Below are 24,251 nucleotides of genomic sequence, written 5' to 3'. Positions count from 1 at the left end.
ATGTAGTGAAAATTTAATAAAGACAATACAATGACTACTTCATTATTTTCTGTAGATTTACCAACTTCGCCAAAGTCTTCATCTGTTGAGTCAACAATCATAGGTGTTGCAGCTGGAATATCAGCTGTTGTTGTTTTTGTTATTATTATTGTTGTTGTTGCCGTTGCTTGCTTCCTTAAATCAAAAAAAAGTAAGCTACTCATTTTGTTATCTTAAAATTCTTATAAAAGGTTATGTTTACAGGATAAAGTGTGAAAACAAAGAAGTGTCAGTATAAATTGTATAATTATTTTTTGAAGGGATCAAAGAGTTTTTACCATTGGTTGATTTTGGTTAATGATTGTGTCGTGTTTTGTCATCATTTTTCTTGTTGCTTGCTTTTGTAAATTAAAACAAAATACGATATTCATTTTTTTACAACGTAATTCTTACAAGGAATCCGTTTGTCGTATGCGCGAAAGTGTTTAAAGCTTTAGTATAAAGTACTTATTTTTTTTGTATTAGGGTTGAAGGATTTCTGTCATATCTTAGTGTAGCCTTTTGGTTTATTTTTGAATATTTTCCACGATATTTGTGGTTTGAATACTTGTTCAGAAAATTAGACATAGATTTCTTAATACATTCTTTGTATTTTGCAGAATGTCTTTTTTCCATGGACTGTATGTCTTTGTTAAACTCCTAACAAACTATTTTCTAGAAAAGGAACAACATCAAGTAGTTGAGCTTGAGACAAAAATTGAACATGACAATGGAGATCAAATATACGATGATGTCATCGGCAAAATTCCTCCAAATTTTAGTGAAGAGCGTTGTGAAATCATTCATAAACAGGACGTTCCTCTCCCAAAGCTTCCGACACAAAATGAAGACGATGAAGGTAGATCAGAACATTCACCAGAGAACTTGGACTACGTAGCAGTAATTGACCAGCATTATCAGCCATTGATTCTTCAAAAAAACGCCGCACCCACTGAACATGCTGACCAGCAAGCGTTGCCGAGTACTAGCTTTAAAAAGGCGAATAATGGTACTGATCTGCAGGAAAAGTTAATTATCACAGCATGAATGGTATGCCTAACATTCTGGATGAAATATCAAGTATGGTATGGTTAAGTATGTACTATTCATGCTGCATCAACGAATTGAGGTGCTAGCTAAAGTTTTGTTTTAATTATGGTGGGGAGATTGTCGGAAGTCCGCTCCATAAACACCAATGAATATATGATTTTTACTTAATTGTTTAGTATATGTGAAGTATTTTGTAGGAAATGTGCGCCTCTCTGCACCACTCCTCAAAATTCATTTGTGTATCTTAAATCTTGGGAGGACTATTTTCAAGAGAATTGTTTCCTTTTATTTCATAAAGAAGAAAATGAACTCGTAAACCATCTATTGCTTCAGTTGTATTAAAGTAGGCTCCATTGATTTAGCGCGTCATTTAAATTGCCTTCATTTCAATGATTTTCATTTTCTACTTAATTGATCTGCAAATGCTGTACTTTCCTTGGTAAAATGAAAAAGCAAACGAAACAAATGAGCCTTTTGGTCAGATATCGTAAAATTCCACCCATGCACTTCTGCTGCCAATCAGATTGCAGGAAACGCCAACAATCCCCCTTTTGTTGATTTGAAAAAAATAAAGCAAAAAATCATGTCTATTATGGTTCCCAGAGAAAAAATGCCAAGTTTATCACCTGGTTTCTCAAATCGTCTCACTAAACCAATGTAATGCAATTTACATCTTACTTTTATAAAGTCAATAAAAAGTGTTTGCTAGACTGTTTAAAAAACACAACTTTCTTTGTTTGATTAAAGATATTAAAATTCTTATTTATTCAGAGTGGGATCCGTATCCCAGATGGGTAAAACAAGCTAAATGGTGCTTTTTTAAAGGAAGTTGTTGAATATGGATGTGAATAATCAGAATGTGAAATGACGTTAGTAATATTAAATTAAAGAATTCAAAATGTACTGAGAAGGACAACATTCAAAAAAGTTAAGCTCTCTAGGAGAGTTTCGAATACGTTTTCTTATATTTCAATGTACTATTTTGTACAAGTTGTACATAGTGCTTTTCAATCAAATATTTAATATGCCTGACAGTTAGACATATTAATATTGCACTAACAAAATGATACAAAGCAGGGGTGGTAGGGAAACACAAGAGATGATTGTCGGAAACCTCAACATACAAAAATAACAGAATGCATAACATTCCTGGCTATAGCAGCTCAAATACCAGACTAAAAATACATATTCAACAATTTCAAACACAAAAGAACACCACGATCATCTCTAGCAAACCAGAACAATCATCTTTTGCTATTTTCTTCGTGTTCATTATACCACTGACGTTATCTGGCTCATCTTCCTAGCATTATTAGTGCACTCCAAGATACGCATTCTATATTTTTAGCCAGCTTTCAAACAGCAACATGTGATGTGGGATTTCGGCTCAAAGATGACCGAAAGGGAGGCAATATTTCAAGATATTTATTAAAATAGCCACTTATTGATAACCGATCTGCTTCTTGAGATGCTCTTGAAAACTCATCAGTGAAAACAGACAAAGCATGTGATACTTGGATAGTGTTGCTCAATGGTTTGAATCCTGCACAAGAAGATTTTCTAGGGGAGAAAGTAAAATTTATCGTCCTAAGTAACAGCACCTGTTCTTCATAAATATCATAGCAAGGCTGACCTCCACTACACGAGACAGAAGAAATGGACAGTTTAGGGCTTCTAAGGCTCTACAAACTATGGTTATTTTCTTCGCCAATATACTGTTTTATGGCGAACGAAACATTTTTGACAAGTTGACTTATTTGCTCCCATAGAAAATCACACGCTTCGTCCATTTTCACTAATAAGTTTTCAAAAGTATTCTTTTGCAAAAATCGTTTTGTATTTGAGGAAGAAATCCTTTAAAATATATAAAAAATAAACTCGAGAAATTATTCCTTTGCCATGTCTTGTCTTTAAACTACGCATTGTTTGAATTTCACCCTACGATTTACTGGTGTGTTGCAGGTGAACTATGAATTTTAATTAGCATGATCTTTTTTCACTTAGCATGATTTTTTGCAATATAGCAATTTTGTCTGCTTTGGCGACTCATATTCAGTGCTTTTAATTGCGATATTTAACATTAATATGATTTCGCAAATTGAAAACGTCAAGTGATCTGATCTGATAAGAAGATAAAACAATTTGACGTGCATTAACTCTGAACAAAGATTTTTTGTTTGTAATAATCATAATTCTCTGGTTTGATAAAACAATAATTCGGTGATTTGCAGTTATCTCTTTGGCCTGAAATGGCTGAAATTATTTGGAAAGTTGCGACTAAGCATAATATAAAGAAGATGACTAAGAAAACGTTTATATATTCGTTTGATTTTTTTAGTTTTAAAATTAGCTACTTGAATAACGGAAGATAAACGTCTATTTTTTAAATCTTTAATTTGCATTATAATGTATTACAATTGACGCTTTACGCGTTTGTTTCAGCAACAAGCTCGGACATTATCAATAAATACATTATACTATAGCAATCATTCTCATTATGTTAAAACGTTGTCCTTGATGGTAGTCTGTTGTATCATTAAATTTCTTCGTGGTTTGAAAATGTTAAAGCAAATAATTCTTCTAAAGATTATCGTGTTAAATTTTGAAGGTACTATAGCTTATGATATCTTCTACACATTATATATATCTTCAAATCGTACACATCATAACATTTTTATTAATGATTCTACGTTTTTTAAGCAATTGACTTTTTTGATTCGTCTAGTAAGCGAAGCACTTCCATGTCCTTCTGATTGGACAGAACTACAGACATCTTGTTATTATTTCAGTAAGAGACAAACAACATGGCAAAACGCAAGAACAATTTGTCAACAGAAGGGTGGAGATCTTGCTGTTCCAAAGAATAAAGCTGAAAATGACGTCATTTACAAATTTTCACAGAGAAAACATCATACACGGCCTTACATTGGTTTGTTTCGTAAAAAGTGATAAAAATTTTACACAATCGAAAATGTTAAACCTGCTTACACAAATTGGCATCCATCAGAACCTAATAACAAAGGTAATGAAAATTGCGTTAATTATTGGTATTCAAATGGACTATGGAATGACATTTCATGCAGTAACGCACACCATTTCATCTGTCAACGTGGAAGAAGTGACATAAACTGTAAGTACTAAAATTAGTAAAATTATTGTTTGTTTTATGCCTCTCTCTCTCTCTCATATACATATGGCTGCTACTAATGTGATTTCTGTTAGGACGAACACGAGGAAAAAGTTAAGAAACTGAGAGAAGCTGGACAAGAGTCATTTGCTCTAATAGTTGAAGAATACAAGGTTTAAATTTCCCTATCCGACAAATATTGATTGATTTAACATCCAATAATCATCTCAATATTTTGCCAAGTGCTTTCGTAGAAAATGGCTTGTTTTTTATTTTCAACTGCATCTTTATTTCGAAAGGCATTATCGACAACAGCTGTATCACAGGAACGCGAGAGAAATGAGAAACATTTACATAAAATACTTGAAGAGAGAGATAAATTTACGGAATTCATCAAGCATCAGGTGATTGATCGTCCCAAGAAGAATGTGCACACAATCATTTTCTTTGTTGAGTGTGAATTGTGAATCTTACTTTCTGCTGTGTTTAAAGTTTCGAAGAAGTGATGGTATTCTTTCAATTTAAAATTTTTTGAACTCTTTCAACTACGTCCTTTACTTTGCATAAGTTACAGCGCCATCCACTGTTTTCAAAATAGAACATTATATTTGAATGCACTCTTACCTATCTTATCAAAGCGCCTGTATCAGCGCCAGGGAAACTGCTTCGTTAGGTAGTTGAATCGAATTTGAGATTTGACTTGGCGAAAATTTTATCTTGACGAGTTTTAAAGTAAATGGTTTGAACCCGGGAGTATCGTTACATGTTTGTAAACGTAGATCGTCCAGGTTGGTATAGTCCTGAGAATGACTGTTTTTGTTGTTGTTGACTGACGTTTCGACAACCTTAGCGGTAGTCATCTTCAGAGTCAAAGGTTGTCGAAACGGTATAGACCTAACACGGGATTTGACGTAAAAAAGAGAACAAATGCATTAAAGATATATGTAGCTTTCATTATACTGCATAAAGCTGTAATAATAAATTTTTTTAAAAACTGCACTACAAATTTAAGTCGACTTTTCTTCTTTACCGGAGCGGAGTCACATTTCGGCCCCTACTTAATCAGGAAGGTTCCTTGATGCATCTTAAGATTTGATCTTTGATGCTTTTTGAAACGTTGTTAACATTAATCTCATTTCTTGTGACTGTAGGGCGAGACTTTGAAACTTATGGTTGTTGAGGAACAAACGAAAGGATTGCATAAAATTGAAGATGCTTTAGAAGAACAAAAGGCGAAATATGAGGTGAGAATTCTAGGTTGTAGCTAATATAACTATACAGTATTATTAAGAAAAAAAAGAACAATAACTCTTAGGCAAAGTCGCTCAAATTCATGGTTCGTCTGTTTTTTACTTAAAGATTAACTATAAATTGTAGTTCGACCATCTATGCGATTCTAAGTTATTTCTCTTATTTCTCATTGGTGAATTTCGTCGTCCTCATTTCGGAAAGACTGTTGTGCTTTGTTTTGCGAATAATGATTCTTCATACATGTAATGACTTCATTCAAGTAGACTGATTAATTTTTGAAAATGATTTTATAATCAATAGAAAAAATTGAACGATTGTCTTGAAGAGGAGAGAAAGAAAAATCAAGAACTGCTCGAAAAGGCCTTAGAGGTTTGTATAATTTAGAATATTTGTAACTGAAGTTAAGACTTTACATCTCATGGTATAATGTGTCTTTATTTTACATGGCGTATCGTAATATAGGAAGAACGCGCCCGCGGGGCTGCTGCCGCTGACGAATTGCTACTCAATCAGAAGAAAGAGTTTGAGTCTATGATCTCTTCAGTAAAGGTAAGATGCAGTTTCTTGGGATGTGTATTTTTACATTATACGTACAAGAAAGATCGCTGCCTTTGTGATATTTTAAAGACAGTCGTTTGATTATAGTCTGCTATATTATCATGTCGTATGTAAGGTGCCTAAGTAGATACATGTGTATTAGAAATATGTTTATTTTTAATATTCATGGTTGGCAACCCTTCCTAAATGTAATATATGTACTTTGACGAAAGTCCACCCCACGCGGTTTTGTTTTTTTTTTCCATTTTTTAGAAACAATTTGAAGAAAATCTTTGTCAGGAAAGAAAGGAAACGAAAAATTTGATTTCAAAGTTTGTTGAAGAACAGGAAGAAGAAGCTAAGGTTAACTTATATATGCTTTGATAGATATACAATGATATACGTACGTTATGTTGGTATACAAAGATGTACGTACGTTATGTTGGTATACAAAGATATACGTACGTTATGTTGGTACACAAAGATGTACGTACGGTATGTTGGTATACAATGATATACGTACGTTATGTGGTATACAAAGATGTACGTACGGTATGTTGATATACAAAGATGTACGTACGTTATGTGATATACAAAGATGTACGTACGGTATGTTGATATACAAAGATGTACGTACGGTATGTTGATATACAAAGATGTACGTACGTTATGTGATATACAAAGATATACGTACGGTATGTTGATATACAAAGATGTACGTACGTTATGTTGGTATACAAAGATATACGTACGGTATGTTGATATACAAAGATGTACGTACGGTATGTTGGTATACAAAGATGTACGTACGGTATGTTGGTATACAAAGATGTACGTACGGTATGTTGGTATACAAAGATGCATGGGGACTGTATATAAATAATGTTTGAGTTTAAAGACATCTGTTTTACACCCATCTACAACATATACACCATTGTACATTCATCTACAAAAAAGCAGATCTGTTTATAGCTACCTAATAACACAAATCTCTATTCATGAATCTTTATACCACCATCTACCAACATACTACATCTGTATACATCCATGGATCAGCATTCATCTGTGTACATTAATATCTACCGGAATACATCTGTATACATACACCTATCAACATGTATACATCTGTATACACTATCTATTAACACATATCTCTCCAGACAGAGCTACCCATTCAAGATATATGTTTAGCTCACTACAAACAAACAAATTTATAAATATTTTTGTTTATTTAGAGCAATTTGAATGAAACAATGGTCGAAGAACGCGAAAAATCACGTCATGCAGCTGTTGTTATCAAAGACCAATTGAAAGAAGAAATGAAAGAATATGCAAAAGAAAAAGAAATAGTAAGTATTGCTTTATTATATAATTTCATTTTGCAAACAAAGTATCTCTGCTCACAGAATAGCATTTGCTTGAGCAGGTAGTCCGATTTATATTTTGCATGATCATGTAACAGCCCTAAAATGCTTTTGTTGTATTGTTAAAGCTGGGATATTGGTCACGTGTTACTATTTTTATACACGTGATTCCTAACGCCCAGTGTTGCCGAATTCCTCTTCTAAATTTGCTCTGGTTAGAATATATTACTGATCTGATACGTAATGACTATAGTGTATTATTATACATTGTAAAACCTCGTTTAAATCCAGTTCATTGTTTTTTGTTGTTATTGCTTTTAGGCTGATGAAGCTTTGCGACTACGTAACTATCAAAGTACGGACGTGTTTTTACAAGCAATTCGAACACAACTTCAGTCTTTAATGAACAACACAGAAATCAATCGAACTTAAAGTGTTTTAGATTATATAAACACGGCAACAAGACTTAAGCAAAATAAGCCCGTTGTTTTTAATAAGCTTGATGCCTGCCTCTGGAAAAGGTTTGAGAGAAATACACATTTAATTAAACTTTCGCAATTTCATTTTGCTTGTCCTAAGCAACTCTTAAAGAATAACCTGCGTCATAAACGAGCAGCTATAGGTTCTATGACGCACGCTCTTTAAAGCAGAATGTGTATACTATTAGTCTATTATAAATACTTTCATTTTACTTTGTGCCAGCTGTACTGTATTAATTGCTTATGAAACTTTAAATATACGTTTCCCCGTCGTGTCGGACATTATTAAAAGTTCTTATTTTCAAATAAAATCCATTGATGTGTGTCCTTATGTATTTTAAAACGAAATCATCCAGATTAGTACAGTCCTGTTTTGAAATATTGCTGCAGTAAGAAGTATTTACTGTTGTATATCAATCATAATCCGTGTCATAATGATATAAAACACAACTGATTAATTCAGTCATGTTTATTATATAGTTAAACTTATAGTGTAGCTGCAGCTTCATAAGTAAAATGCTTTATCACAATTTTAAATTATAAAACTTGCTTTATCGTAATTTTATATCATAAAAGTGGCATGCGATGGTGATTCAACTTTTATGACTGATTTGAAATTTGAGTAACTTGTGTTTTAACAGGAAAAGTTACACAGTTCGCACAACTGATTTAACTTGAACGAAATCTAGCGATAATCATTTCATAAACGTCAGGTTTCGCCGTATTTCATGTTTCTTTCGTATTGTTTAAAGTCAAAATATTGTATGTACAAGAAATATGTGGGTGTCCGATGTTCTGGTTGTTGTCTATTTTCCGTTTATTTTCAAGTGTGTGCTTATTATTTTACTCGTTTGTTTGAGATTGTGCCGTTTGTATAAATGTTTTGATCGGTTCAACGGTTTTGCTGTGTTGGTAAGACAAATTTCTAATACATAAAACGTATGTATAATATTCTGTATAGTACATATAATAAATCGTATTCTGTACACTTTAGTCGTTGCTACAGCATCGGTATGTGTTGTAGTAAATATTATATTTTGTTCGTTGGTGATGTTAAGCCTTTTGGTTGTTATATCTTTTGTATTTGTGATTGTTTATCTTTAGTGTGTCGAGGTAGGTGGCCTATCTACAGTCAAGGGTATTTTTTTTTTTGTAAACTTCGCCTTGTTGCTTGTTTGGTTGTTTATCTTTAGTGTGTCGAGGTAGGTGGCCTATCTACAGTCGAGGGTATTTTTTTGTAAACTTCGCCTTGTTGCTCGTCTGGTTGTTTATCTTTAGTGTGTCGAGGTAGTTGGCCTAGCTATAGTCGAGGGTATTTTTTTGTAAACTTCGCCTTGTTGCTCGTCTGGTTGTTTATCTTTAGTGTGTCGAGGTAGGTGGCCTAGCTATAGTCGAGGGTATTTTTTTTTTTGTAAACTTCGCCTTGTTGCTCGTCTGGTTGTTTTCGGTTTATGTGTGACACGTATGTTCTTTTTATGACCATAATATATACGCGAGATTCTCTCAGACATAGTTCACCTAACTTGGACGTATGTTATCGTTGCTTTCCTTGTCATTTGATTAATGGTCCAATTCTGTTTGTTGACTGCTAATGTTTCCGAATGCTGTGTTTATGGTGTCATTCTTTGTGTTTGTTTCATTTATTTTCGTGGTGAAAATCGTTCGATGATTTCGTTCAAAGGTGTTGTGCTCGTCTCGTTAATGTTCAATATGGTAGCTTTGTATGATGTAGATTTGTTAGATGATTAGTCGAGTATTAGGTCCACATGTGTTGGTTCTTGGTGGAGTGTGTTTTGTAGTTTGTAAGAAGGAGCTCAGTTTCCCTCGACGTCTTTGGTAAATTGTATATGTGGCTGTTCTGTTTGCCGTGAGCGAGAAAGAAACAATCATGTCTACATGAGTTCTGTGATTATGTCATTTACGTATACCGAAACAAAAAGGTGGTATTGATATAGGTATATATGGTGGGGCTTGCATGACAATTTCAGCTACTGCCAGGGAAGGGTGAGTCCGTTGCTGTTCCGCGTGTAATTATGTAATATGTTTGATATTGTCGACAGATTTCAAACTGTATCATTGAAAATCATCGTGGCTTGAAAATGTTTCGCTTGACATTTCTTCTGATGATGCCCGTGTTCAATTTACAAGGTATGAATTTATGAAATATTCTACTTAATAATGCAGATATCATCATGCAGGGGCCAAGGAGAGGTTAGAAAATGGGGGAGGGGGGAAGATTACAGAATCGGATTGTTGGTCCCAGTATAGCAAAGCTGCTTTTTAACAGTTATCAGTAATCATTCAACATACAAAGTTTGTTTTATTTCGTTTGTAAAGTTTATTATAGTGCGTTCAGACTGAGTCCCCTGAGTCGGTACTCAGGCACGGGCACCAATGTGAGCACAACATTTTGATGGTGCCCGTGTATAAGTGGCCAGGTCTGTCAACAGGAAAAGAGGTAGTACCCAAGTACGGTGCTCGGGCACGGGCACCAATGTTAACGACGACACCTAAGTAACGTGTACAGAGAGGCACGTATTCAGCACATGGTTTCAAAGCTTGTTTACAAAAAAAAACATGAAATTATAAATAGACAAAGCTAGTGAGTACTACGTAGTGTGAACGGCCTGCAGATTTTTGTCCGAACCAGGGTATCGTACTCCAGCACTCAGTCTGAACGCCTCTATAATTGATCAATCTAACGTCAAGTAATAAATGAAAGTGGAACATAAGTGAGACTAGAAATAGTGATAAACATCCATTCTTATCAAATATAAGTATTTGTTAAAGTGGATTTTATACTTTACACTTTACAAAGTAAAATATTTTGAAGAAAGGGGGGGGGCTGTCAAGCTCTGCTACAAACTCCATGTTGTTGATGTAGTTGGTTTCTTGTTCGTCTTAGTTAGCAAAGTCAGTAGTTGTCCCTCAGGCTGGATGGAGCTACAGTCATCTTGCTATTTCGTCAGTACAACGCAAGAAACCTGGCATGAAGCCAGAACAATTTGTCAACAGAAGGGTGGAGATCTTGCTGTTCCAAAAAATAAAGCTGAAAATGACGCCATTTACAAATTTTCACAAAGAAGAAAACTTACATATCCTTTTATTGGTTTGTTTCGCAATAAAAACGACGATAAATTTTATACAGTCCATAATGTAGCACCTACTTTCACAAATTGGAATTCTGGAGAACCAAATGACTATCTTGATAACGAAGATTGTGTTGAATTCTCTAAGCAACGCAAGTGGAATGACATTTCATGCACAACAGAAAACAATTATATTTGTGAAAAGTGTAAGTAATGAAATAATCAATATTTTTACGTTTTCTAATCTTTTTGCGATTCTGTCTACTCTGAAAGCATCACGTAAAACAAACACATTTTGAATTTTAGAGATTTTTATAATTTTTCTTGTTTCTTCACCGCAAAAATTAATGTTAGCTAACATCCGAGCAGTTTTAGGTCGAAAATTGTCATTAAAATGACGTGACTGCAAACAACTTTAAAAATGCTAATTAATAGATTTCAATTTTTATTTACTCGCACCAAAGCAGTCTTTGGTGTTAGCTAAAAACTACACTAAAATTTTCTCTTCCTGACGCATTACTTCACTGCATACGGTTTCTTGTTTGCTTTACAAAACAAAGTCAGAGGATGTCCACGTGGCTGGATGGACATACAGTCATCTTGCTATTTCTTCAGTGGAACAAAAAAAACTTGGCGAAAAGCAAGAAAAAATTGTCAAGAAAAAGGGGGAGATCTTGCTGTTCCAAAAAATAAAGCTGAAAATGACGCTATTTTTGATGAAGTCCGGCAAAAAAAAATCAAAAATGCTTTTATTGGTTTGTTGCGCAATAAAAGCGACGATAAATTTTATACAGTCCATAATGTAGCACCTACTTTCATAAATTGGGGTCTTGATGAACCTAACGACGCAGGTGGCAGTGAGGATTGTGTTGAATTCTCTGAGGAACGCAAGTGGAATGACATTTCATGCACAACAGAAAACAATTATATTTGTCAATGTAAGTACTGAAATTATCAATGTTTTACGTTTTCTAAACTTTTGCGATTCTGTCTACTCTGAAAGCATCACGTAAAACAAACACATTTTGGATTTTAGAAATTTGAATAATTTTTCTTGTTTCTTCACCGCAAAAATTAATGTAAGCTAACATCCGAGCAGTTTTAGGTCGAAAATTGTCATTAAAATGACGTGACTGAAAACAACTTTAAGAATGCTAATTAATAGATTTCAATTTTTATTTACTCGCACCAAAGCAGTTTTTGGTGTTAGCTAAAAACCCCACTTAAATTTTCTCTTCCTGACGCATTAATTCACTGCATACGGTTTCTTGTTTGCTTTACAAAACAAAGTCAGAGTATGTCCACGTGGCTGGATGGAGATATGGTCATCTTGCTATTTCTTCAGTGGAACAAAAGAAACTTGGCAAAACGCAGGAAAAAATTGTCAACAAAAAGGAGGATTTCTTGCTGTTCCAAAGAATAGAGTTGAAAATGACGCTATTTTTAAAGTTGTCCGGCGAAAACAAATCAAAAATGCTTTTATTGGTTTGTCGCGCAATAAAAGCGACAATAAATTTTATACAATCCATAATGTAACACCTACTTTTATAAATTGGGGTCCTGAAGAACCAAACAACGAAGGTGGCAATGAGGATTGTGTGCAATATATGATCTACTATGGCCGTTGGAATGATGAACCATGCAGTAGATCACACCATTTCATTTGTCAAGGTAAGAGATTGAGGATAAAATGTAAGTAATGAAATTATATTTAATAAAATAAATTATTATGTCGATACGAAATATAAAAATCTGACTTTACAAGAAACTCCATCTCCAGTATATCTTTTGCTTCATCGACATTCATAAAAACATTCGATGTCAGTACAGATGCCCTTATGTAACAAGGTTGAGATAAACATTAATACATTCAACGATAAATTTAAAAAATATACAACGTATTGACGTATAGCAATTTGTTTCATTGAGCATTGTATGACTATATTATTAATCGAGTCGTTGTATCCGGCTTTCTGTTCTCCTTAGCTAACAATGGGAGTAGTTGTCCACGTGACTGGGTGAAGCTTCGATCATCTTGTTATTTCTTCAGTACAAAACCAGAAACATGGCATGAAGCCAGAAGAATTTGTCGACAGAAGAGTGGAGATCTTGCTGTTCCAAAAAATAAAGCTGAAAATGACGCTATTTTTGATGAAGTCCAGCAAAAACAAATCAAAACCCCTTTTATTGGTTTGTGGCGCAATAAAAGCGACAATAAATTTTATACAGTCCATAATGTAACACCTACTTTTATAAATTGGGGTCCTGAAGAACCAAATAACTATCGTGGTAACGAAAATTGTGTGCAATATAGGATCTACTATGGCTTTTGGAATGATGAACCATGCAAAAGATCACACCATTTCATTTGTCAACGTATGAGGATAAAATGTAAGCAATGAAATCATCAATGTTTTGTACTTTTTCTAAATTTTTTCACTAATAGCATTATGTAGAATTACACATTTAAAATTTTAGAGAATTTCATAATTTTTTTCTTCCTCCAGCGTGGAAACTGATATAAGTAGACGCATACTAACATGCTAACAGCTTCAGGCACAAGGAAGTTCATTTATGACATAACATTTATGACATAACATTTATGACATAACATTTATGACATAACATTTATGACATAACATTTATGACATAACATTTATGACATAACATTTATGACATAACATTTATGACATAACATTTATGACAATGCTAATTAATGGATTTCAATTTATATTATATCATCTCTAAAAATTTTGTAGTTTTCTCTGAAAACCCTACTTAAAATTTTCTTTTCCCGACGCATTAATGAAAGTGAGCTTGTCAAAATATTGTAAGAGATGATTTTGGTGTACGTGATCATGTAAAAAGATTTCTACATAATTTTCATCCCATCAATGAAAGATGTATGGCCACGATCATACATGAATAAAAATATCGTGTAATCTATGCACATTTTAGTATCAGCAATGAACAGTAAAAGCATAACTTTATCAATTGAATTGTATAGTACAATTACATCTTAAAGATGATATATTTAAGTTCAACTCATGCTATACCTTGTATCGCTTCATGTACATAACTGTGGTTGACAGAAAGACTTATACTTTTCTTCAGGTTATTTACCAATCTTATCAATGAATTTTTTGTCAAATCCTTGTATCGTCGTATTAAACAAGGTCTTTTATATGTAAATGTTGTAAAGGTTATTCCGGAGATGCAATATTTTGTATATATGAGGATTTGTACAAATTAATTTATGTACATTGTAACTGATTAAGTCTTCAAATTAAACCAGACTAGTAAACCATGTCAAAGGAATAATAATGAGGAAGCATAATTTATAATTTAGGTTCTTTTTGTTATGTAATCAACGTTGTGTTGTACAAATAAGAAGCGGTGGCTTTTGATAAAGCAACAAATTAATAATTTTTATTTAATTTTGATCTTTTATTGAAGATATTAATGAATGCTTGTCCGACCCTTGTCATGTCAATGCTAACTGTACTGACACTAAAGAATCTTTTGAATGTCAATGTAACGAAGGATACACTGGAAATGGGATCTCTTGCACGAGTAAGACACACATACCGTTGATGTAGCAATAGTTTTAACTTGCCTAACAAATGGTTTGTTTTTTGTTTAAGATATCAATGAATGTTTGAATGTTCCTTGTGATGTCAATGCAAGCTGCACTGATAAGGAAGGTTCTTATGAATGTCAATGTAACGATGGATACACTGGAAATGGGATCTCTTGCACGAGTAAGACATACATACCGTTGATGTAGCAATAGTTTTAACTTGCCTAACAAATGGTTTGTTTTTTGTTTAAGATATCAATGAATGTTTGAATGTTCCTTGTGATGTCAATGCAAGCTGCACTGATAAGGAAGGTTCTTATGAATGTCAATGTAACGATGGATACACTGGAAATGGACTCTCGTGTACAAGTAAGATTTTATAGTTGGTATCTAAAAATTACTTTAAGGGCCTGATTACATGAAGCATTTTCAACCACGGGGTTGAACTCAGCCCTGTTAAGTGGGCTGAAATTTCAGCCCTGCTTGCTCTATAAATCTTAATCAAATACAATGCGCTATTACATGACAGCTTTTCAACCCCGGTGCTGAACTCAACCCCGGCGTTGAAATTTCACAATCATGCGGCAAATGTTGAAAAAGGTTTGATACTTACAGGGTGATATGACCGAACTGTCAGTCTAAAGCTTACTATCAAATTTCGAATATGTTTAATGTAAAAATATTTAGTGTAAAAGGTTATTTAAATGATGTTCATTAATCTGCTTTATTTTGATAAATGAAGTCCACTGCGGGCGTCCAAGAAGATTTTTTTGTCGCAGCAATGTCATCGATGACATCACTACAATGATGTCATCGACTAATAATATTTATATATTTTATTCCATTAAGAGAAATTGTCAAATTTGTTGTTCACGCGCATTTTCTATAAACTAAAACTATATATGTTTTGAAATAAGCATATGAAACAAATTTCTAGTGCAGCAAAGTTATTTGTTTTGTCAAAAAGCAGTGCAAGGAAATTTTAGTTTTTTTTTGAAACATTTTAAGTTAACAAACCCTTTGTAATAGTGAAAATTTAATAAAGACAATACAATGATGACTTCATTATTTTCTGTAGATTTACCAACTTCACCAAAGTCTTCATCTGTTGAGTCAACAATCACAGGTGTTGCAGCTGGAATATCTGCTGTTGTTGTTTTTGTTATTATTGTTGTTGTTGTTGCCGTTGCAGTTGCTTGCTTCTGTAAATCAAAAAGAAGTAAGCTACTCATTTTGTTATCATAAAATTCTTATAAAAGGTTATATTTGCAGGATAAAGTGTTAAAACAAAGAAGTGTCAGTATATATTATATAATTATATTTTCAAGGGATCAAAGAGTTTTTAGCATTAGTTGATTTAGGTTAATGATTGTGTCGTGTTTTTGTCATAATTTTTCTTGTTGTTTGCTTTTGTAAATTGAAACAAAATACGATATTTTTTACAACGTAATTCTTACAAGGAATCCGTTTGTCGAAAGTGTTTAAAGCTTTAGTAACAAATTACATGAACTTTCATTGTTTGTCGTATATTATTTAATCTTTAGTTTTGTATAATTTGAAAGTTTATTTTGATATTAGTTGATAGTTTAGTATAAAGTAATAATTTTTTTTAATATAAGGGTTGAATGATTTGTATCATATGTTTTGGTTCATTTTTGAATATTTTTTACGATATTTGGGGTTTGAATACTTGTTCAGAAAATTATACATAGATTTCTTAATAATTCTTTGTACTTTGCATAATGTCTTTTTTCCATGGACTGCATGTCTTTGTTAAACTCGTAACAAACTCTTTTCTAGAAAAGGAACAACATCAGGTAGTTGAGCTTGAGGCAAAAGTTGAGCATGACAATGGAGATCAAATATACGAAGAGCCAGGCGATGTCATCGGCAAAATTCCTTCAAATTTTAGTGATGAAGAGCGTTATGAAATCATTCATAAACAGGACGTTCCTCTCCCAAAGCTTCCGACACAAAATAAAGACGATGAAGGTAAATCAGAACATTCACCAGAGAACTTGGACTACGTAGCAGTAATTGACCAGCATTATCAGCCATTGATTCTTCAAACAAACGCCGCTCCCACTGAACATGACGACCAGCAAGCGTTGCCGAGTACTAGCTTTAAAAAGGCGAATTATGGTACTGATCTGCAGGAAAAGTTAATTATCACAGCATGAATGGTATGCCTAACAAGTTGAAATATATTCTGGATGAAATATCAAGTATGGTATGGTTAAGTATGTACTACTCATGCTGCATCAACGAATTGAGGTGCTAGCTAAAGTTTTGTTTTAATCATGGTGGGAGATTGTCGGAAGTCCGCTCCATAAACACCAATGAATATATGATTTTTACTTAATTGTTTAGTATGTATGAAGTATTTTGTAGGAAATGTGCGCCTCTCTGCACCACTCCTCAAAATTCATTTATGCATTTTAAATCTTGAGAGGACTATTTTCAAGAGAATTGTTTCCTTTCATTTCATAAAGAAGAAAATGAACTCGTAAACCATCTATTGCTTCAGTTGTATTTAAGTAGCCGCTATTGACTTAACGCGTCATTTGAATTGCCTTCATTTCAATGATTTTCATTTTCTACTTAATTGATCTGCAAATGCTGTACTTTCCTTGGTAAAATGAAAAGCAAACGAAACAAATGAACCCTTTGGTCAGATATCGTAAAATTCCACCCGTGCACTTCTGCTGCCAATCAGATTACGGGAAACGCAACAATCCCCCTTTTGTTGATTTGTAAAAGATAAAGCATACATCATGCCCAACATTACGGTGGTATCAACAGAGAGCCTTCCTTGGCGAAGAACTATCTCCACTCTCAGTAACAACTAGATTTCCACAAATCTCAACTCTCATCCCTAAGAGGTTTTATCTGCGGAAAGAGGAAAAAGAAAAAATTTTTCAGACAACACGGGACCACAATCAGTGCATGCTAAACCTTTAAAAATGATCCCAAAAATTTCTATAAAAGTGCTACGTACCAGCAACAGCTTTAAATTTAAATTCAGTCAAATGTTTCACGCTTACATGGACAGCTTACATGCGCAACAAAATCATTTATTAATGAATGTATAATACTTGGAAAGTAATATATTAGAACGAACTGATTGATGAGGTTTTTTGTAAGTAGCCACGATTTTTAATAAGAACCATTACTACTATTAGAGGTTTACATATCCAGTGCTTTTATTGATTATATTATTGCATGACAGGTATTGATGGCATCACAAGCAGTCGTATCCTCAGCCATTAAAAGATCCCCAAGTACCATAACTTTCATCACCAGAATTTCCATTACGGCTGTTTCTGAAACTAAATTAAGAATATTGTTAGAATTTGGTTTGCTTTGGGAATACACGTGAGTGATTAGCATTATTGAAATTAAAAGTTTGGATATTTTTAAGCCAAAGTACTGATGATAAAATTGAAGCAGCCATAACTCAAATCATTGCATAGACGTCACATAAAAGTTCAATCACACAGAAATTTATGACAAAATAAGATATATATTTCATTATGTAAATACATTTCATTGCTTGTTCTCTTAAAAGAAAAATACTAGTATGTCTTTGGCAAGAATAGTTAAGAATTTTGTGCTTTTTGTCATGCTGCTATATTTTATCATCAAGACATTTATAAAGATATAGAAGTAGATGCACAATAATCCATAAATGATGTACCTTATTAGTGCACGAATAATCAAGACAATGGCGACTAGGAAACATATTGAAAGCCAAACTATAATTGCAATTAGCGCTGCGTCTACATCTTCTACATCGTCTTCATCAACTATAAAAACATATTTATGTAAGAATAAGCTTTTTATTTTAAACTACTGAGGCATCTTCACATGAGAGCAAACTTAATGAAACAAAGTTGTCATATTAAAGTTAAAATAGCCATTATTTTCATGATTATTTTCTAAAGATAGAAAAAAATAATGTATTCAATCAAAATACCTGCATTCCTCTTCCTTGGCACTAGAAATTAATTTTAAAAAAATGAGTGAAAATACAATAATGGAGGTAAATTACTCATTAGAGCATATATATTCTCTCTAAACAATAGAATAGATTCAACGACACAGGCGGATTTAACAAATTTAATTTACAAAAAAGCCACTTTAGTAGCAGCAGCTGTAGGTTTTATGTGATTCCTAAACGAAATCATTTGTTTTAGCTTACGAAATCTTCTGGTTTAGCTTACGAAATCGTCGGTTTTAGCTTACGAAATCATCGGTTTTAGCTTACGAAATCATCGGTTTTAGCTTACAAAATCATCGGTTTTAGCTTACGAAATCATCGGTTTTAGCTTACGAAATCATCGGTTTTAGCTTACGAAATCATCGGTTTTAGCTTACGAAATCATCGGTTTTAGCTTATGGTGCTGGTCCATGGTGCTGGCTTTTTCATAAAAGTATTTCATCAAAATTAGAAAATAAAACCCAGAAACACTCACCGCAAAGGTTGCTCCCATTCTTGACGAAACCAGAATTGCAAATACAATCGAATGTCCTGTCCATGTTCATGCAGATTGAGTTCTCTGGACATGGAGATCTTTCTTGATTACATTCATCAAAATCTGAAAAAATGAGAATAAAAATATTGACATCAAATAACCAGTAAATTAATTACATGAAAGCAACTTAATTTCAAATATTTCGCCAAGCACATTTTAAAATAGCAACAGCTTATCGGCATTTAAGCACAAATTGAGCCCGAATTGAAACTATGTAGCAATTTTGACCATGTAACCACGCATTTCAGACCCATGTTTTTATACATAACACCACCGTTGAACAATATACGCCGTATGCTGTTCATGACACCATTATATTACCCGCACCTTTGTAAAAATGTAATCATGTGAATTAACGAGGCCAACTAGTTTCTATAAATATTATATGACCATTAATATCACCCTTATGCTTATGACCCTGTCCACACTAATGCGTTTTCGTTTATAAACGCATACTTTTTGATGCCTTTTGACCTTCTGCCCACATTGAAACGCTAAAAAACGGATACACTGCCGAATGAAAAGGCATCGATTCGAAAACGCTCTCCAAAGTGAAGCGATTTGAAAACGCATGCGTTTCGTTTTGATGTGGATGGTAAAAAATGGAGCCTTTTAAAAACGATGACGTCAATGACGTCCTGAAATGGCGCAAAATGTCACTTGATGTCACAACTGCCATATTTCTTTCTTGACACTATACCATATACATCACAACCGTCAAATTATTCAAATCTACATAATTCATTGACACGTGGTATACGTATGACCGTTTATATCACGGGTATGTTCTCGTATTTTTTGTCACGACGAGAAGAAAAAACGCCATTACAAAGTAATCGTGGATAGTTTGATTACTTAATCGTGTCAGTTTTATGATGAGCCATTACTAACAGTCTTTGTCCTAAAAATGATCGAATTGAAAGGCAGTGTGTAATCTGTAGATTATGATTATAAGCATTAATTTTGTATGTGAAAAATAGACATTCATTGAGAGCTGTATTGCACGGAACTAACATCAGTAACATGAAAACCGTGTTAAAAATTTAAAAAGCATATCACGTATTTCTCCAAACAATATTTACCTCTAATTTCTATTGAATTTTTTAATTCAGTTGTATTGATCGAAGTGCTAAGTTGTAGGTCGCCAAGAAAAGTTCCATTTTCAGTTTTATTCAACGCGTTCACCAACTCATCTTGAATTTCAGAATTAGTGATGTTCAGGGTGTTGTTAAAAGCTACAACATAGTCAACTCCAACGGACGATTGGCTAGAGTAAAAATATAAAATGGAACTAAATAATGAAGCCCAATTATCGCAAAACAAGAATTACTCGTGGGCAATTGTTGTTGCCTTTAAAATGAAAATTTTAATACTGTTTATATCGAGCAAACAAAATATCTCAAACTATGTCGTCCTAACGCTCTCAACCTTTTGCCTAAACATGCGCTTTCATTTTTAGCTGGTCACTGAGCCGTATATGTAGCTGTATCGACGCAGTTGACAGGCGTCGCAGATTTACGTGTTATCATTATAATGCTCAACATGTTGAGAGTATTTGCACACATTTAAAAACTTTGTTGAGTGAAAGTTGATTTAACAGGTTGATAGAGTTTGCCCGTAGCCTTCAATTTTTTCTTTGCTCGATAAAAACAATATTAAATAATAGCACGCGTAATTGTTGTTCTGCGAATTGAAATAACCAGATAAAAAATCTCCCTCAAGAATGCGTGTTTGTTTTTTATGAAAATATCAACAAAAGCATTAAATGTTTGTACATGTAGATCGTGCAGATAAGTAGATTTCTGAAAAGGACTGTTCGTGTTGATGTTGACTGACGTTTCGACAACTTTAGCGGCACTTGACACTAAAGATAACTGTCGCTAGAGTTGTAAAACGTTAGTCAAAATCAACACCAACAGTTCTTCTCAGGACTTTACTTACCTGGAAGATCTACATCTATTAAAAGTTAATCTCACGTTTAAGCTGTCAAACAAAATTCAGGTAAATAGGGTTTTTTGTTACAATCTAAGAAACTTTTTGAAGGAATTTTTTTGTTTTGTTTAGTAAACAAATATTTAACAGATTTTCTGAAATTCTTCACTGAAAATAATTAATTAGTCACTTACAATAAACGGATGATTCTGATTTCCACAAAATTACGAAGTGATGTTGTTTGCCGATAAAGCGAAATTAGCTAAAATAAAGAGTTGAAAAATAAATTACTCCTTGTTGTTCTAAGGTATATAAAATTGCTTGCCTGAAAAGACTGAAAATCAACCAATCGCATAATTCATAAAAATAACTACCTTGAATTTATTTACATAAAGTACAAGCATGAAAAGTAATGTTGTAAATCAACGTGTCTTACCTGATTTATTATGACTCTGGTTATTTGAAAATACTGAATGCTGCTAATGTCATTGTAGGCAGATATGAATACCCTATTTATGATGCGAATCTGACCTTGAATAGCAGTTTCCGTTTCTACATAGGGAAAAATAATGAACAATTATGAAGCTTTCTTCTCCTTAAATACTTGAATGGTCATTTATATAAATACAGAAAACAAAAATGATAAAAAAGCCTTCGGGATTGGAATTGGATTTGTAGAAGTCAAGAAGACTGTTGATATTTAGCTGTTGATTTAGATTTATTTAGTGGTACGAATAAATTTAATGCTTTATTCCTGCATGAAACTGATTGTCTTTGTATGTTGGCCATCTTTTTTGATCTTTTACATCGCTAATTGTTCAAAAACGAGTGCATCACTATTGTATTAAGGATAAAAGATGATGTTCTTTTTTGACTTGGTCGATGTAAGTTGTTTAGAATATACACATTAATCCTTAACTACACAGCAGTATCTCTTCAAACGAGTCTCAATTCGTTGCGTTCGTAACCGTTTCCCATATTGCGACCTGTGACATATTGTTTGGTTGGTAAATTGTTTTGTGGAAAAATAAATAGTGCTTTCATATTTTCAGCAAAAATTCAACCGAAAAAAATAAGTAATGAGTATTTTTATAATTCGTACCGACACATTGTGTTCCTGCTTCGTTCAAATGTTGCCTGGATTACTGCAGCTACAACAAAAAGCGCCAGGGAAAATAGCTCAGGTTTGGCCAGTTCCCGTACATTGTTGATCGATGAGAGCGTTACATTCGTCAATATCTGAAATAAAAAGGAAATTTATTAGTTGAAAAACAAAAGCAGAAACACAATGGTAAAATATGAAAGAAAATCGGGAATAAAAAATTTGACATATTTTAAACATTGATAATGTTAAATATGATAACAAACCACTTTTTTATAGGTGTGCATGTAGCTTGTGTCGTACTCAACTGCTGACAGATGCCATTGAATACCGTTGTTGTCAAGAGGTTGGGCCTACTTTACATAAACTGGTATTCGATGGTAGCATTGAAAAAAATTAGCTGTGTTACTCTTCACGAAGTGTACACGATTATGACACATGCTACAGTCTTGAAGAATGTTGGCTCACTTCTAAGAGACCAAGATGGAAGGTCATACAAGCGTTGTAGAATACATGAAAATGAGTTAGTACATTTTTGATTTCTAATTTTGTTTTGTAACGAATGATTAATATCTTGCCATGTATCTCTACTTTTTACCTTTATGTGGTTCATTATTGTGCTGTGATGCTTCACAATTTTGTTGTGTGAAGTCAAAATAAATAATCAAATAGAAATTACTATTTTGAATTTCTCATAGATACTTGAGAGCAGTTGCATACCGTTGGGTCATTCGATGGCTGTGTGGATGCCTTGGTTGGGAAAATTCTAGACCATTACCTGCAAGTATCTACACAGACATCCGAAAACGATTTCCATTACGAAATCCCTAGGCCAAGAACATGCTGGCTACAAGTCAGCACAGGAAAGAAACTGATAGAAGTAGGAAACATTTTTGTAGCATAGTATATTATTTTATAACTAACTTTAAAGTTGGCCTGCTAAGAATATTTGTCAAGTAATTCTTGTGGACAATGACTTTTGGATGTCCTTTCATTGGCTGTCCACAATTTTTGCATAAGCGCGTTTTTTTTGGATCTGAAGGACCTGTTGAAGCAGCTTGTTTTTCTTTGTCTAAACCTTTTGCTTGCAGTACATCTTGCTGTTGATCTATAAATAACAATTTAATGTGTTTACTTTTAGAATGCACTGGCCATACCTATTATACATGGTAGCATGAACAACTTACATGTGGGAAACAATGGTGTTGAAGATAGTTGTTTCCTATCCAAATGCCGTTGGATTGCCTCAGTTTTGGAAATTCGATCCGAGAACGTTTTGTTTAAGGCTTCTGGGACTTTTTCCTTATACTTCTTAAATATGTTGTCCATGGATTCCTCACAACTAAGAACCATGACATTTTTGATTTCATTAACATAGTCTGGAAAAATGACAAGTGGTTAGATGTGTAAGTCAAGAGTACCAATGCATACATGCTAAACTTACAATATGATGGTGCTGAAGAAACAGTTCTTACTACTTCATCCCCTGATTTAAATTTTGGGTATGTCACAGAATAATATGGTGTTCCATTTTTTGTTTTTTTTGGCTGTCTGTGAAGGTTTTCATTGAAATGAAGTACTGCCAGTACGTGCCTAAACAGAACAAACCATTTAATATGTAATTTTTTTTCTTGACTAGGAACAAGTAAAAAAGCCTTGGCAGATAGAAAACAGTGATTACAAGTTACCTGCAATATGTACCAAGCCAAGAAAAGTGGGTCATCTTTGGATGCCAACCATTTAATGTTGAATGAAAACCTTCGAGACATTCTGTCATGTTACACTCGTCAGAATTCCCTTCATCATCAGTATGTTTAACAGCGGGTTCAACATCTTTTACACTTCGTGTTACTTCACGCAACACCTGTTGAAGATAATAAGACACATTTACATGCATTTCCAGGTTGTGCATACAAACTTGTGTAATTTAACTTGTATAATTTTGTACTTACAACTCTGCGGTCGCGATTGCTCTTATCACCTTGGACTGAAATACCTTTTACAGAGTCTATGGTTGGAACAGCATCAGAGCGCAATTGTCGTCTCATGTTTAGCGATTTTGCAACTGTTGCGTTCACGGTGAATGCAGAATCTGCGAAATGCATTGAACATAGCACAGAGTACTGCTGAGGAACGAATTTTGGCCTTTGTCTCCTAACAAATTTTGTCCATTTACTCAGCCTCTCC

General features: G+C 33.6%; 2 protein-coding genes and 2 long non-coding RNA genes across 7 annotated transcripts in view; 3 read left to right on the top strand and 1 right to left on the bottom strand.

The window, feature by feature from the left end:
* LOC124454872 (macrophage mannose receptor 1-like) overlaps positions 1–24,251 on the top strand; it is a 34,588-nt gene that overhangs the window by 4,164 nt on the left and 6,173 nt on the right. Inside the window, exons 3-9 of the mRNA XM_047005625.1 lie at positions 8,692–8,738; positions 9,887–9,974; positions 10,732–11,121; positions 12,206–12,586; positions 12,902–13,306; positions 14,372–14,488; positions 14,560–14,591. Coding sequence (XP_046861581.1) covers positions 9,926–9,974; positions 10,732–11,121; positions 12,206–12,586; positions 12,902–13,306; positions 14,372–14,488; positions 14,560–14,591 — 1,374 coding nt within the window. The 5' untranslated portion in view covers positions 8,692–8,738; positions 9,887–9,925. The remainder of the gene's footprint in view (positions 1–8,691; positions 8,739–9,886; positions 9,975–10,731; positions 11,122–12,205; positions 12,587–12,901; positions 13,307–14,371; positions 14,489–14,559; positions 14,592–24,251) is intronic.
* Positions 4,027–4,559, top strand: LOC124454882. Its single transcript, XR_006951631.1, has 3 exons — positions 4,027–4,198; positions 4,291–4,368; positions 4,495–4,559. It is a non-coding gene; the product is annotated as an uncharacterized LOC124454882 (long non-coding RNA).
* Positions 21,933–23,417, bottom strand: LOC124454878. Of its 3 annotated transcripts, XR_006951627.1 has the most exons (4): positions 23,252–23,341; positions 22,989–23,172; positions 22,065–22,201; positions 21,933–21,948 (listed from the first exon to the last, which is right to left on the bottom strand). XR_006951627.1 is itself a non-coding variant. In XM_047005632.1 (3 exons), exons 1-3 carry the CDS (start codon positions 23,415–23,417, stop codon positions 22,195–22,197), a joined length of 357 nt encoding a protein of 118 aa, XP_046861588.1. In that variant the 3' UTR covers positions 22,180–22,194. The 3 variants fall into 3 exon arrangements, 2 of the variants coding, with proteins under 2 accessions (XP_046861588.1, XP_046861587.1); XM_047005632.1 differs by lacking the exon at positions 21,933–21,948 and having other exon boundaries at positions 22,180–22,201; positions 23,252–23,417; XM_047005631.1 differs by lacking the exons at positions 21,933–21,948; positions 22,065–22,201 and having other exon boundaries at positions 22,955–23,172; positions 23,252–23,417.
* LOC124454881 lies at positions 22,569–23,832 on the top strand. Of its 2 annotated transcripts, XR_006951630.1 has the most exons (4): positions 22,569–22,587; positions 22,763–22,944; positions 23,206–23,566; positions 23,704–23,832. It is a non-coding gene; the product is annotated as an uncharacterized LOC124454881 (long non-coding RNA). The 2 variants fall into 2 exon arrangements; XR_006951629.1 differs by lacking the exon at positions 22,569–22,587 and having other exon boundaries at positions 22,594–22,944.

Source organism: Xenia sp. Carnegie-2017, unplaced genomic scaffold (genome assembly GCF_021976095.1).
Source record: "Xenia sp. Carnegie-2017 unplaced genomic scaffold, XeniaSp_v1 HiC_scaffold_3, whole genome shotgun sequence".
NCBI classification, from domain to species: domain Eukaryota; kingdom Metazoa; phylum Cnidaria; class Anthozoa; order Malacalcyonacea; family Xeniidae; genus Xenia; species Xenia sp. Carnegie-2017.
This window is presented reverse-complemented; position numbering and strand designations above follow the sequence as displayed.